The sequence below is a fragment of the Tenrec ecaudatus genome, chromosome 2 (assembly GCF_050624435.1).
Source record: "Tenrec ecaudatus isolate mTenEca1 chromosome 2, mTenEca1.hap1, whole genome shotgun sequence".
Taxonomy (NCBI): domain Eukaryota; kingdom Metazoa; phylum Chordata; class Mammalia; order Afrosoricida; family Tenrecidae; genus Tenrec; species Tenrec ecaudatus.
In genome coordinates, this window is record NC_134531.1 from 67,227,473 (window position 1) to 67,243,901 (window position 16,429).

A 16,429-nucleotide genomic window follows, 5' to 3' on the forward strand; every position below is an offset into this window, starting at 1 on the left:
ATTTTATTCTTCATTGTGCTCATTGTTTTTCATGTAATTATTATTTTTTATAACTGTGGCAAAAATATATACAAGGCTCTCCAATTCCACAACTTCTACATGTATCATTAATGCCATTGATTACACTCTTCGTGTTTTACAACCAGTATTGGTATTCTTTTGCAAATTATTCCACCACCATTAACATAAACTCAATGCCCTCAAAGCAACAACTCTTTATCCTTCACCCATGGTGACCATCGGTCAAGTTTGGTTTCTTTCTCTCTCTCTCTCTCTCTCTCTCTCTAAGTAGTTTTCTTGATACAGTAGTAGCATATCATACACTCCCATGGTTAAATCACTTTTAAAAGAGTTGCACATACATCATCATCATCAGTTCTGGTGCTCCCTCCCTATTCCTGCATTCATTGTTTGCTCCTCACCCAAATTCCCTCACCCTCCCTACCCTCATGCCCCCTCCACATCCCTGATAAACTATTGTGTCATTTATTGTCTGTATGCATCCACTCCTCCTGTGCTTTACAAACTGGGAAACCAACAGAAACAATAGCACTTTTTAGATTACTTTTCAGCCCTTTATAATCAGGCTCCCACTTTGTCTCTCTGTGTCATTTTCTAGGACTTATAATATAAACACTTGCCAAAAAGAAATGAAAGAAAGTGGTGTCCAAACTACTCAACCATTAAGGCGCAGACTTCATAGACCCATACCAAACGTAAGAAAGATTGAACAGAGACAAAGAGTAGAAAAGGTTGAAGCTAAAGACATAGTTACGGAAGAAAGAACAATATTGCAAAAAGAGGAAACGAAAAAATGCCCCAATTTGGTGAGTTACTGTTACAATATTCACGTGAAAATATATTTATTATTTCTTTAACTCATGACCCTATTCATTATAAAAATGTTTTTGATCAATATAAAGGAAGTTTAAATAGTAATGCTCACCACTTTGATATGACTACTGAAAATGTTTGACACATCATAAACTCATTTTGCATGTATGAATAATACAAATTTAAATGTACATATACTGTTTTCTACTTAGTTTCTTTTACTTAAAATGTTAAAGTGAATGTTTGTGTCAAGAAATGTATAGGTCTGAGTTTAAAAGTGTATTATCTCTGTTTTGAACAATCATTTGGTAAGTTTTTTATTGATGGTCCTTTTGATATTAGAAAAGAAATCTTTAAGAATTGTAATGCTCAAAAATGTCCATTTTAGCTGTTACTTGTGATTGTATTCCTTGTTGGAGCAACAAAAGAGGACTTTGTTTTAAAAAACCCAGCATGTGTTTTTTTTTTTTTCTATTTTGTTTTTCTGCAAACAGATTGCTGTTGTAGTTGCCAGTGTATTTTGTAAACACATCATTGAGTAAATCTTGAAAGTTTCTCGGTAACCTAGGCAGTTTACTTTTGGGTGGTGAAACATGAACATTGCACACCCTCCTCAATTCTTACTTAATGCCTATCCCCATGACTGACGCATTTTAGAAGATATATTCTGTAGTACAGAAGAGAAAAACAAAAGTAAAACTAATAGATTTTGTCATCTTCAGCCAAATTCTCCGATTGGAACTGATATTGAAGTTGTATCCTCCAAAGTTTCTGAATACAGAAGCCATGAAGATCAGAGCCATGTGGTGCTTGCAGAAAACCTTCATGTTAACAAAATTAATGATGTAGATGAAAAGACAAGGTGAGTTTGCATCTAAACTTTCCTAAGATCAAGGTTAGAATTTTGCATACTTGATTTTATATCATGTCCTGGAAGTTTTTACAGAAGGATAAAGTAATAATTGCAGCTAGGAAACCTTCGAGTATGAAGCCAGTTCTTACTTACATTAACTTCAAATGCCTGTGCGCTCACGTGTTCTCGTTCCTTCTTGGGGCTACGTAAGTGAAGCCATTCCGTTCAAACTCACACGTTTGACAAACTCTGCCTTAACGTTCACTGCTGGTCGATGCCGTTCCATAGCCGCTATTGGATTACTGTTTCAAGGAACGGTTTCTGAGATACTAATCTTCAGGCATTAGGGATGAACCTTTTCACCTCTTTGCCCTGAAAAACCATTAATGGACTTACTTTCCATGTATAGTTGAATTCCTTTTGTTCTTAAAAAGTATAGCATTTCTCCACAGCAAAGAACTATATTCATGGGTTCAATATTTTAGCGTTTCCTGTCTCCACGACATTGTGCCAGGAATTGACAACATAAGATTAAACAAGACAATCAATTTTGTCTTTGTAGAGGTTATATTCTAACTGGGGAAACATGTTACATAGAGTAAATAAATTGATAGTAAAATCACCAGGTGGCAATATTATCGAGAAATATAAAGTCAGGTGTGTGTTGGAGGAGGAGAGTCATGAATGGGGCTTAACTTTGAAATCGCGTGGTCAGAGTACTTCCTTGAAAATGTAGTTACCTATTCCTCACACATTAACTCTCTTGTTATCTGACACGTTACATTGACAAGAATAGTACAAAATTGATCCCACTGCTTCGTGCATTAGCAATATATGTATGGCAGTACCAAATGCCACGGCACGAGGAAGAGTGAAACACTGGCTGTGAGGGTCAAGATTTGTGTCACCTTGGCTGGGCCATGATTCTCAGTGGTTTGACAGTCTATAAGTTTTGTGACCTGATCTGGTCATGCTCCGGTTTTACATAATGACCTGGTCTTTGGAATCTAATCGTGTTAATAGCGAGGAGTGGGTATATTCGAAAAAAGACCTGGCAACGGTGCAGAAGAAAGTGAAGGGGCTGGGGAGGATGTCCAGGGCTGGAAGAAGCAGTAGTTCCAAAACATGAAACAGGAACGTGCCTGACGGGGTTGAAGGCCAGCAGCAGGGAAGCCGTGGAAGAGAAGAAATCTAGGTTTCAGAGACAGAAATCTTGGTGATAGTGGAGGACAGCCTATATAGGACCACTGAAAGGATTTTCTATTTTACTTAGAGCCTTTGAAGAACAAAATCAAAACTTAGGCCCATCAGACTTAGAGTGAACCTATAGTTTCGAGTAGAACTCGTTCTTAGCTTTTCTGAGATTATGAATGTTTACAGGAGCAAACAGCCTCCTTTCTCACTCAGCAGCTAGTCGGTTGGAATCACCCACCTGGCCGTTAACAGCTCAGTGATTGAACCCACACTCCAACTCCAAACTCACTGCCATCAAACTGGTTCTGACGCACAGCTACCCTATTGGACAGGGTAGAGCTGCTCCTTTGGGTTTCTGAGTCTAATTCTTTACAGGAGTAGAGAAAGTCTCAACTTTCTCATATAGCCCAGATTGGTAATCTTAAAATTTACCTTCCAATATACCTTCCTCATTTGTAATTTATTACACCAGCCTACCTATCCACTGCCATTGAGTTAATTCTGACCCACTCCGACCCTATAGAGGGCTTCTACAAATGGTAAGTCTTCATGGGATCAGGGAGCCTTGTCTTTCTCACATTGAGTGGCTGGTGGGTTTGAAACACTGACTTTGTCATTGGCATCTGACTCTGTAACCCACAGTCTTTGTTGTTGGGTGCCATCAAATTGGTTTCCACTCACAGTGACCCTTTATGCAACAGAATAAACACCACATGGCTTGTACTAGCCTCACAGTTGTCATTTGAAGCCTGGACTGCAGCACCAGTGTCAGTTCATCTTGTTGAGGCCTGCCTCTTTGCTGCTGCACTGCTTTACCAAGCGTGATGCCCTTCTTCAGAATCTGGCCTCTCCTGATAAGATGAATAGAGTGTGTGTGAGAGCTTGCTTTTCAACCCTTTCAAGAGGTCTTGTCCAGCAAAATTACCCAGGGAAGTGTGTCCTTTGATCTCTTGACTGCTTTTTCCAAGAGCATTGATTGTTGATCTAGACAAAATGAAATCCCTGACAACTTTAGTTTTTATCATGTTCCTATCTATTGATCCAGTTGTGAGAACTTTGGTTTTCTTTACATTGAGTTGTAATTCATACTGAAGGCTGTAGACCTTCATCTTTATCAGCAAATGCTTCAAGTCCTCACTTTCAGCAAGAGAGATTGTTCCACCTGCATATGAGAGGTTGTTAATAAGCCTTCCTCCAATCCCGATGCCACATTCTCTTCACGTAGTCAGTCTTGTGGTTTTTGGCTCAGTGTGCAGATTGAGTAAGTATGGTAAGAGGATGTACCCCGATGACCACCGCTCTGGATTTTAGCCATGCAGTATGCCCTTGTCCTTGTGGTGCCCGTACTTCTTGATCCATGTACACAGCACTACCTGGAAGATGTAAGTAGGTTGTTCAAAATAACATTAGTTTCATTTTCAGATTTATGACAGCCAGACTAGCCAATTCTTAGTCTGGAATTTTATATAGGTAGTACTCTCTTTTATTTGCCAGGAGTCCTGGTGGCATAATGAGTTATAGTTTGGGCTGCTAACCACAAAGTTAGTAATGTTTAAACTACCAGAGAAAAACAAAGTTTTCTACTCCTGTACAGTTACAGTCTCTCAAATGCATAGGGACAGTTCTTCCTTATCCTATGGGGTCGTTTTATGCCAGAACTGAATTTATGGCAGGGAGGTTGGGTTTGTTTTTATAGTTTTCTTTTGTTCGTCATTTAAGAAACTTTTCGTTTCTAAGCTGTTTTATAGACATCCTTTGTTTTGCTTGATAAGAGAGATCCATTTTTTTCCTAAATCATTTTTTAGGGGCTCATACTACTCTTAACATAATCCATACACACATCCATTGTGTCAAGCATATTTGTACATTTGTTGCCATCATCATTCTCAAAACATTTGCTTTCTACTTGAGCCCTTGGTATCAGCTCCTCATTTACCCCCTCCTTTTCTTCCCTTTCCTCCCTCATGAACCCTTGATAATTTATAAATTATTATTATTGCTTCATGTCTTACACTGTGATGGAGAGAGCTCCAACTTTCAAACTTCCAGTGTGGAAACTCATATCCCCTTTACTTCTAAACCTTTTTAATCCATGGATTTATTCTAGTCAGTACAGATACCATGACTAATTTCTTTAGAGTCACTATCCTTGCTGTCTTTAATTAGCTTATTTTTATGTCTAGCATTTTGTAGTCCCTTCTGACGCCAGTTCCATATTGCACCCATATATATATAGTTTGATATATTTGCATAATCATATTTGATGTCAATATCTTTTACTTAAGTTCTGATTAAAATAATTATTTTAAACATTAGCCTTTTGGTCATGTATTAGACTTACATATTCAACTTCCTGTGGACTTCTTTGTGTGTTTCTTTGTCAGAAGAGCTTAGTGGGCTTGGTACTTTGTCTTACAGGTAATTTTTTGAAAATCTTACATAAAATTAATTTTTAGTATGTCTTTGAGAGAGATCTTGGTAGACATTTCTCTACTCAGCTATTCTTGATAAATATCTAAGTTTATATTAGATTTTAAGCATTCAAGTGATTTCCCATAATTATTTTTTAATATAAAAAATCATTTTATTGGAGACTTGTATAGTTCTTATCACAATCTATTCATACATCCATTGTGTCAAGCACATTTGTACATTTGTTGCCATCATTTCTAAAACATTTTCTTTCAACTTGAGCCCTTTGTATCAGGCCCTTTTTCCCTTTTCTCCCTCTCTTCCTCATCCTCATGAACCCTTGATAAATGATAAATTATTGTTATTTTCATATCTTATACCATCTACGGTCTCCTTTCACCTACGTTTCTGTTGTTCATTCCTCTCAGGGGATTTCCCTTAATTTAACAAATTGCTAATTACTGAATTCTTTCCTAGGAACCTCTGTTATTTCAGGTGGGGGCTATAGCTACTCTATTGGCTCTCTGATATGGCAGATACAAATAGACATTATTGGGACCCTTATGACCATTTTCTATGGTTTTGCCATTTCCTATGTGGTAGGAACATAGCCACTAGTTCTCAATCCTGCCATTGAACAGAAGGAGTAGGTGGTTATGACCGTAGTACATTTTCTGTGCTTCAGATCTTGAATAATGGCATTGCAAAGTGTTATTATGAAATTCATCTATAATTATTGGCCTGTTTATGTACCTAGTTGTTTCTCTGAAAGTTATTTCAGAGGAATAGTAGGCACCAGAATCCGTAAACAAAAGCAAAACAATATATATTAGTAATATTATGAAACAATTCCCAAGGCTATACTGAAAATTGAAAACAAAATATTTTGTTTTTCATTTAATATCAGATATGTGATTTCATTTTATATGTGTGGTTTGTAACCAATATTTAGTTATTTGAACGTAGCATAGTTTTATGCTCCAAATTGTTTGATTTTTAACAAGGAATTTTAGTTTATGTTCTTGAATGTGATTTGTATTTCATTCCAGAGAAGAACATAAAACTTATTCTCCTAGTCCAGCCCCATTAGTAAGAAGGCATTTCCATAGACCTAAGCCAAATCTGAGAAGTGCCCACGGTAAGAGAAAGGAACCAGAAACAGAAAAAGACGCAGTAGATCACAAAGAGGCAAGAAAGGCAGAAGATAATTTGCTGCAGCAAGGGGATTCTGATATCCAACACCTTCCAAAAGTAAGTTTAGAAAAAATAGCTTTTTAAACCATGCTCCATTTTGCCAACATCATGAAGGAAAGAATTAAAAATATATAGCATTGCCTTTTATACGTGTAACTCTTTTCATGTAATTGATTGACTTTTCAGTATTATAAAAATTTAGACACCATGTTTGGTGTGTGTAAACTTAAGAGTTTTAGTCCAAACTCTTAGACTAAATCAACAGAGAAATTGTTTCCATGTGATTATAAGTTTCTTTTTAATTTTAAGAAAAAGGCCGAGCCTCTGACATCTCTGGCGAGTTCAGCAGGAAAAGATTGCGAAGGACTGAAAGAGGCAGTTTCAGCCAAAAAGGATGCTCAATTTGAAGAATTTGGACAATCGGGAAGTGTTGGAAAGCAAACTCTAGGGAATAATTCTCTGTCTTTAGTAATTGAAGAGCAGCATCTCAGTAAACTGTCAAGGTAAATTTTTATTTAACAACTGGTTTTAAACGAGGATAAACTAGTACTTGTTCTCACTAGTGCCTTAGTGATAGACCAAAAAGATGACTTGTTAGCAGATATGAAGCTAATTTTCTATTGATAGACTTGTATTTCCCCAGTTTTGATTCCTGTTTCTTAAAGCTTACACCTTATTTGATCTAATAGGAATGTGTCTCTTCCTTCGTTTAAAATTTCTGAGTGTTGGGTATAGTAAATAGTAGTAGAAGCCTGCCCAAGGTGTAGTGCAGTGGTTCTCATCCTTCCTAATGCTGTGACCCTTTAATACAGTTCCTCATGTTGTGGTGACTCCTAACCACAAAATTATTTTTTTGCTAATTCATAACTAATTTTGCTACTGTTATGAATCATCATGTAAATAATCTGATATACAGGATATATTTTAATTGTTACAAATTGAACAATTAAAGCATAGTGATTAATCACAAAACAATATGTAATTATATCTTGTGAAGTATTTATGTGTTTTCTGATGGTCTTAGCGACCCCTGTGTAAGGGTTGGTTGACCTCTTGGCTGAGAACCACTGGTGTAGTGTATACTACCTAAATAATTAGAGTGCTAATTCATATGGAGACACACACACACACACACACACACAAAGCACCCTTCCTCAGTTGTTTTCCAAGAAATAGGAAAGGAACCAGCACTGTTCTGGTGGATTTTTCTGTTTTTTGCCCTCCTTTTTATTTTCTCTATTTTATATACATATGCAATAAAATATTTATATATATTCATTAATATGCACGTGTCTGTGTATATAATACATTTTGCCATTCTAAACCATTTGTAAGTATGAAATTTAGAGACACTAATTACATTGACATCATTATGCCGTCCTCACCACTATTTTTTTCTATTTCCAAACTTTTTTATCCTTCCCAACACTCTATTCTCCTCTTTCCTTTGCTCCTGGTAACTACTAATCTCCTTTTTGTCTCTATGCATTTGCCACTTCTGATATTTTATATGAGTAGTATCATACAACTTCTGCTTTTTTTGTGTTCGGCTCTTTGGTGCAACATGCTGGAGTCAAGCTTGTGGGGTACATGCTTACTCACCCACCAGAATTTGAAAATTGCCCTCTTTTCTTTTAACATAATTTATCTACCCAGAAGCAAAACCCACTATCACTTTTGATCAGTACATCTATTATTTCAGTATCCATTAGGCCACTTTCTTTCCTTTGTTTCCAGTCATAAATAGAAAAGGAACCCCCAGTTAAGGATTTGCTATGAAATAATGTTAGGTAAATAACACAGAACCGAATAGTGGTAACTACTCTTCAGACATAATGTTTTGTAAGAATGGGTAGAGGGAGTTTTTTTAAATGGCTTGAAGTAGGATTTTACTCTAAAGGTTTGATTTTCTATAGAAATTATCCTTGCACATATAGTGGCCATATTGTTGTTTTGATTAAACCCATCCAGCTGTCCACAGCTGTTAAAAGAATCACATTACTCCAAAATTGCACTGGATCGAAGATCGGCTATCCCTTCTGCCTCTGAATGTGATCTAGATCATGGTGAAAAGAGAATACAGCGAAAGAGCAAGCCAAATGTCCACAAAGGGCGTGGGTCAAAGCGAAATCGGGGCAAGAGCTCTAAGAAGGAACCTCGACCTTCCAAGGCTGTGCTGGTAACTCTTCGGGCTTCCCAGGAAGAAGAGGAAGATGATGCTGAAGATTTTGCATCTGACTATGAAGAAGAAAGTTATCTTGCTCCAGAAGAACTAAGCAAGGCTCCAGTCTTTGTACCCCTGGGTCTCAGGTCTCCTGAACCTGTTCCTACTCAGATTGAGGAAACAATGGAAGAGGTAGAGTGTTTGCTTTTGTTTCCGCTTCTTTTGAATCCTTGGCACAGATCTTACTTGGTTTTTCTACGTTTTTTTGGTAGCTCATTATTTCTTAGTTATTGTTAGTATCTGAATAGGTCATTCTCTGAATAACCTCTAGCAAACCTGATTTGTTGGGGCCTACTGAAGTGTCAAACAGTAAGATGATTGACTTTGCACAGTTTTGCTTTTTTGGTTATAATAATGACAGAATTTTTTAAAAGTCTAAGTTTATTACTTTTGCCAAGTTGCCATGAGTCAGTTTAAGAATCACTGTTTAAGTTTCTTACTGTGGATTGTATTTTCAGTTTAACCTTTTGTTGTATACAAACTCATGTGAGAAATAGAGGTTTGGGTGTTGCCGCTTATTGTAACCAAAATGAAATAATAAAATCTTCCATTGTGACAGCTTGAAATAAGCGTGAATGTCCCAGATGCCACGTGCATAGCTGCGGTTGAACCTCAGCTCTTCACTACAGATGGTCCTGCTCAGGAGACGGAGCCAGAAGCAGATGTGAATGCATTCGCAATAGTAAGCATCCATTTTATCTTTTATTTGTCATTTACTCACCAAACTTTGGGGACTTATTTTGATAGGTTTAAGTTTTCATGCAGATCTTAATTTTTGTTATGAGGAAGCTGCAAGTGTGCACAGTTGAAACTAGTAAATAACTCATAGTTTTTGTATTTGGCTTGGAAAACGTGTGCGTGTGTGTGTGTGTGTTTCTCACTATCCTCATAGGTTTCTGTTAAATTCTGTTGTGTTAAATCTATAATAAATCAAATTATTTAAAACATTGAATTTTGTGTTCTTTCCTATTTGGTATATATCTTGTTTTGCCAAGAGGACTGGAAATAATTTATAGCTTGTAACTTTTTAATAACAGCTTCATTGAAATATACTTCAGGTCCTATATATTTAATTCACTTAAAGTATATATAGTGTTCAACTGTTTTTAGGATAAAATAATATATTTGATTCTCAGTCAGACTTGACTTGATGGCATGGGTGTGGCTGCTTTAGTATCTGCCGTCTCTTAGTTTGGGGTAGTGCCTAGCTCTTAGACATTTGCAAATGGTTATCAAACACAGCAGCCAGTCATGCTAATTTCCTGGAGCAAGAGAATGTGCAGAAGTGTCCCCAATAGGTCCTCCTTGAACAATTGCCCCCTTTGCCAGGAGACCAGAAGCACTCGATGGGGCTCAGCTACCGTTATTGAGCACTTGGTTCAAAGATTCTGTAGGAGAATCTTGATCAAAAAGGAAAAATATGGAACAGATTTTCACATTTCTTTGTACTCCAGATGTCTGGGAGCTTTGCGGGCTGGATGAGTCCATGAAACTCTCGCCCTGAGATAATCTTTAAAACGTAAGCCAAAAGTATTCTAAGAAGTCTTAAAACCCAACAGTAGTTTATTGGAACCGAAGAAAAGTGTCTCCTGAGCAATTTGTTCTTTTAGGAAATAGCTATATGGGATCATTTTGATAGCAGCAACTCGAAAATAGATAGGAACTTCAGGTTAGGGTGTCAAACTGGCGGCCCCTGAGGTAATAGTCCGTGACCCGCGATGCTCTGAAATAAAATGAAAATAGAAAAAATTGTTATGAAGAAAATAGCTCTTAGGGGAGATGGAGGTAATACCGCATGCACAATTTCCCCATTAACCCTTTAACTGCTGAAGGCAAGTATACACGTGGCCTGGTGCCTCTCCTGGAAGCCTGTGGACGTGTATTAACGTGCTGACTCAGTTCTGGTGATGTTTGGAAGCGATCTGTCCGCCACTCTCAGTGTCACTAATGTAAAACAGATCCCAATAGCAAAAGGTTAACAAGAGCACTCTAGGTGGTGCTGTTATGAATCATACGTAGCGGCAGTGCTAGTTAACATTTTTAGAGGGAAGTCATTAGATTGTGCATCACGTTTGTCAGCTGTCCAACATTTTGTATTTTTTATTGGTTACTTTGTTATATTTTCCAGTCACAACATAAGAGGTATGTGTAAACTCGTAGGAGGAAAACATTGGCAAGTTTCGGGTAAAAAAGAATAATTTTAGTTTATAAATACATTAAATAAAATAAATGTTTAAATAAAAGCAGTTATATAGTGTTTTAATTATCCTATCCATATTCCCGAATCCTTACTTCAAAATATAAATGTAAAAAAATTTGTAAATGTGATATGGCCCGCGTGAATCTTGCCTGTTGCACCCAATGACCTGCGCTTTAATTGAATTTGACTCCCCTGCTTTAGGTGATTGTTTATGTTAATGGAGGAACCACTCAGACAAGGAGGGAAAAATGATTATAATTCTCATGAAGTTTTACATACCATGTAGAAGTGGTTGAAGTAAAATAACATTTAAAAATAATCGACTTATAAAATTAAAAAGAATTACCTTTTAGTATTTTTCTGATTATCTATGAGCTTTATAAATAATGATGTTAACGAAATAAATAATTAGAACGAATTAATTTGGGGAGAAGGTGAGACTATCTGCTTTCACAAAGAATTACAGCTCTGAAAACCCTGGAAATTCATGGGATCCCAATGAGTTGGAATTAACTTGATGGGAGTGTGTTTGATTTTTTTTTAATACATAGAAAGAACTATGAAATGTGCTATTTGAAATATAGAGCATGTATTTGGAAAAATAGTGTAGATGTTATGTGTCTTTTTTTTCCTTAGGAAATGACCATAGGGGAGCAGACTCAAGATGAAGCAGGTAATTATTAACAAGGAAAGTACTAAAACTTCTTGATTAATGTTAGCATAATGATTCAGTAGCTGTGCTAGTAAGTCAGAATGCTTGGTAGTGTGGAATAAAAAGATAAAACTATTGAGTAGATTATCTCTAGAGAAAATATGGAATGCTTTAGAAGTTGACTCAAGAGTTAGACAAATAAAGTATTAATTGAAGTTTTAGTTTCCTTTTATGCACAGCTGAGACTATTTGAAGTATTAAGTTATTTAATTGAGGGTGGAGAGGGAGGCATTTTTAATGAATGAAAGCCACCATTGATGATAAGTACCTGAATTAGAAAGATATGTTTCATGTATGTAAGTACATTTAAACTTCTGGATTCATTTTATGTTTTAAGGCTGGTATATTTTCTTACAAGGTCCCAACGATGGAAGCACTGAAGCTGCTATCACCTTACTTACAATGGGAGATCTTGTGTTGCAGTCAGAGAACAGTACTGAGCAGGATGATGGTAAGAATAAAAGATGATTCTTAAAGTTTAAAAAAAATAATGCTTGAATAATAAGTGAATACCTATCCTTTCCATTTGAACTTGGCATCACTTTGTTTTTCTAGAAAAGGTAGTATGTGTGCATTGACACATTTACTAACTTCCTGAACCCTTCAGTTATGCTGACTCCCTCCCTCCCTCCTTCCCTCCCTCCCTCACTCACTCACTCAATCACTCCCTCCCTTCCTCCCTCCCTTACTCAATCACTCCCTCCCTCCCTCACTCACTCAATCACTCCCTCCCTCCTTCCCTCCCTCACTCACTCACTCACTCAATCACTCCCTCCCTTCCTCCCTCCCTTACTCAATCACTCCCTCCCTCCCTCACTCACTCAATCACTCCCTCCCTTCCTCCCTCCCTTACTCAATCACTCCCTCCCTCCCTCCCTTACTCCCTCTCTCAATCACTCACTCCCTCACTCCCTCACTCCCTCACTCACTCAATCACTCACTCACTCAATCACTCCCTCCCTCCCTCAATCACTCACTCACTCACTCATTCACTCACTCACTCACTCACTCACTCACTCACTCACCAAGGGCTGCTGTTTGGATGGCCTTTAGGTTTATATAATAGTGAAATGCAGCGTGAAAGGGCAATATAGTCAATCACTTTGTGAAGTAATTGTTCACAAAGTAATTGTTAATGGTAGTTTGGTCAGAGTCAAAAGCTACAATTCAACTACACTTTTATTCTGTTAGGTTATAGTTTATGTTCTTTACTAATTATCTTATACTTTAAGTACCATATTTTAATATAAATAATGCTATACTGACATTTAAAAAACATGCAACCCCTTGAATATTAGTTTCCTATGTGCTACATGTGTTGTTTGTGTGCATGTTCATTAGAAAATAGGGTGCATTAAATGGATAATTATGCTTATTACATTCTTTGTTATTATTTTGATGGCTGATAGTGGCTTGCCATTCATTTTGAGAAACCTTTGACTTTTAAGGCTGTTGTAGGTGCCTTTGAATCCGTAGGACAATGTATTTATCAGGGAAGTCTTTTGTTTTCCATCTAGGGCTCTTGTCTCAATAGTAGAACTTGTCATACATTTTTGGAACATAAAATACAGGCTTAAAAAAATATAAATGAAAACAGTTCTGTATTGAAACTCATCTAAGGTTATGTAGTTGCTTAAAATAATAAACTAATTTTACATATAATTCATGTTTTAGTCAATAAGGATTTTTATGCCCACACAGATCAAATCCCTATCATAAAATATGAAATTACCTATTTACATTTGGAACCCCAAAGAGCATATCTGAATATTAATATTGTTGTTGAGTCAGCGCTGTGCTCAAAGCAAACCTAAGAAGATTGGAGCCAGGACGTTGCTGTTCCTTAGCTGACCTTTGGAAGCAGATTATCAGGCCTTTCTTCTCTAAAATAATACAGAATTTTAAAAAACACCGAACTTTGAAATTATAAAATGTTGAAGAAATCATTCTGTCTGTACTTCAGTGGGTTAATTTCAGTTTTCTTTTCTTTTTGGTACTAGGACTAGGCATAGTTCCTGATGGTCATTCAAAAGATAACAGCTATATTCATTTGAGTCCAGTTCATGCAAAGCACAATATTACTCATGAATGTCTGGAGCTTTCTTCACCTGTTATTAGTCTATCTCCTGCACTGTATGAAGAAAAGACAGTTATCGTGGAAGAACAAAATACTAGCAAAGAAGTTGGTTTACTCGAGAAAATAAAGGAAAATGCGACACCAATCAGGTTGTTTTTTTAATTAAATTTTATTTCTTTTAAATAATGTAAAAGCCATGTATAGAAACCATAGTATTCAAGTAATAAAAATAATTTCCCCAGCCATTAGTTTGGTTAATACCTTTGAGAAATGTTTATTAAGTAGACAATTTAGATTTCTTACCTTTAAAAAATGATTGGCTAATTTTTATGTTAATGACTCACATAATAAAAGTATAAGAGTATGTTGTTTTTTAACCTGTAATGAAGTACTTTTATGTAAATCTCTCTCCTGCTCAAGTAGTAAAACTACTACTCTATAATTTTAGCATTAAGAAATTAACATTTGCAAACAAGTGTGGTTTGTTACTTGTACATTGAAAGGCAATATATAAATTTTAGAGAGAGGGAGAAAGAGAGAGATTCTTACATGATGGGTAAATTTTACTTTCTTTTCATGTGTCTTTTTCTAGGAAGACAATTTCTAAAGTGACCAATAACTTGCGAATAAGGAACAGATTTCCGAAGCCTAAACCAAATCTTAACAGGATGGTACGGACCGAAAGGCTTAGTGCTCATCAGGGGTTTCCCAGTGGAACCAGAGGGGAAGAAGGACAAATTCAAAAGGGTAAATTCCCTCCCCCCACCTATAATATGGCCAGATTTTTTCTGGACAAGAAATTGAATTAGTATTTCAAGTGAAATATTCAGTCATTCATAAAACCTATATTAATTTACTATAAAAGCCAATTGAAACAAAAGTAGAATGAATTATAAAATCAATACTCATAAAACGACCACCGGGTTTTAATAATCATTACCACTGTCCTTTAATTTTTTATCTCTTAAGATACATATATTTCCTTGTATTCATGTGTGCATATGCACACAAATACTCCAGCAAATATATTTTAGGTATGTACTGTGCCGCAGTCCAGCTGCAGCAAGGTCCAGGGGTCCCTCAAGGTGGGTCATGGCGTCGGCGAGTGGGAAACAGAAACCACACAACTCAAAGGTTGCAGGTGACCGTTCCAATTTTATTCATGTAAAGCTTCAACTTAAATATTCTTTTTCTTGGCTTAAAGCGTATGGATTGAGGTCATACATCAGGAAATTCTCAGGCCACAAGACCATGACAGGTTACATAATCACATCATGATTCTTGGTTAAAAATTAGGACATCTTGAAACTAAAACTGTCTCAACCACAAGGGTGATAGATCTAAACCTTCTAACAAAAATATTTTATTTAATCTTATAAAACTTAAAAGGCAAAATTTCTATAAGCAATTAACTGAGCAGCACACTTCATCCAACTAGGGTGCATTGTTCTGACTATGAAATCAATAAAGTATTGATGCATTTCATTATCAATCACAAAAGTTACTTGACAGGCTTTGGCTGTTCTTTCTGTTCCTTCTTAAGCTTTTCCTCTAGGGCTTTCATCTCGTGTTCTTTCTTTTCCACTGGGTTCCCATAAATTGAACTCCCAAAAGTCTTTCTGTACCAAGGCATGAGATGCCTCACAGTAGGTAGCTTTGCTTCAGTGGACTTCAAACACCACGGGGCCCTCCTTGCTAACCGTTCCATAAAACTTAAACTAAAAGGAACTTGTACACCTTCTTTGTTAATCATTCTTATGCCATCTCATTATACGTCCCCAAATAAGGAAAATCAGGGTCAGGAACTCTTATTTCTCTTGGGTTATTTCCTGGAGGGGGATACCATATTCTACCCCCTATGCGGTAAACAATATAAGGAGGGGGAAAAACCGTGGGAAGAGGATGATGAACTTTTTTAGGGTCTTGCACAAAAGCTTCCAAATGAGCCTCTGGTATTTCCATGGATTTCTGTTTGCAATAGCTTTGCCTGCTAAAGATCTAACTTCCTTAAGGCGAGTTTCTGGCTTCCAGTTTTTTGCACACAATCAGGACATGGATCTTTCAAAGCCATAGGAAGGGGAGTAACCTCAACTTCTGGGGAATGTTCATCAGTTGTTTCCTAGAAGGGGAAGTGATCAAAATTATCAGGAACCAGAGAGCAGCTACAGTTATCAACAATGATATTAGGCCAATAATTCCAAAGGGTTCACGGAAGAGACTTCCTTGGTGGAGCCTTCTTTGAATGCTCCTCCTCCATGCGCTGACTTTGTCAAGGCCCATGGTTGAAAGTGGTCTCGGAAGTACTGCCTGCATCAAATAGTAAGACAGCCCCTCAAACAGTAAAATGAGAAAACTCTATTCTCTGCTTTCTAGCCTGTTAGTTCCACTTCTAGTGGTTAATGTAACAGCTTTTAAAAAAAGTATATCTAGAAATGTTTTATACACACAATAAGCATCTAAATGGATGTATGTGTGTGTGCACACATGCACACAAACTTTTCAGAAAGAAAAATATATGCATGCTATGTTGTATGTGCAGTTCAACATTTTAAAAATAAAAACTATAATTGAGCTATAATCCATGTACATTACATTTTACCCATTTATGCAACTCAGAGGTATTTAGTATGTTCATATTTTTTGAGTTATATAGCCATCATAATTAACTTTAGAATGTTTTTATCACCTCAAACATAATCTTTGTATAGCTTTACCACATTGGAATGACT

The 16,429-nt window shown here is 36.6% G+C and overlaps 1 protein-coding gene across 2 annotated transcripts in view; it reads left to right on the plus strand.

The window, feature by feature from the left end:
• Positions 1 to 16,429, plus strand: part of BDP1 (BDP1 general transcription factor IIIB subunit) — a 105,953-nt gene that overhangs the window by 59,005 nt on the left and 30,519 nt on the right. For both annotated transcript variants that reach the window (XM_075541151.1, XM_075541150.1), the window contains exons 21-30: positions 620 to 827; positions 1,557 to 1,696; positions 6,343 to 6,544; positions 6,797 to 6,990; positions 8,459 to 8,843; positions 9,271 to 9,393; positions 11,548 to 11,584; positions 11,982 to 12,074; positions 13,624 to 13,849; positions 14,293 to 14,447. In XM_075541151.1, coding sequence (XP_075397266.1) covers positions 620 to 827; positions 1,557 to 1,696; positions 6,343 to 6,544; positions 6,797 to 6,990; positions 8,459 to 8,843; positions 9,271 to 9,393; positions 11,548 to 11,584; positions 11,982 to 12,074; positions 13,624 to 13,849; positions 14,293 to 14,447 — 1,763 coding nt within the window. The remainder of the gene's footprint in view (positions 1 to 619; positions 828 to 1,556; positions 1,697 to 6,342; positions 6,545 to 6,796; positions 6,991 to 8,458; positions 8,844 to 9,270; positions 9,394 to 11,547; positions 11,585 to 11,981; positions 12,075 to 13,623; positions 13,850 to 14,292; positions 14,448 to 16,429) is intronic.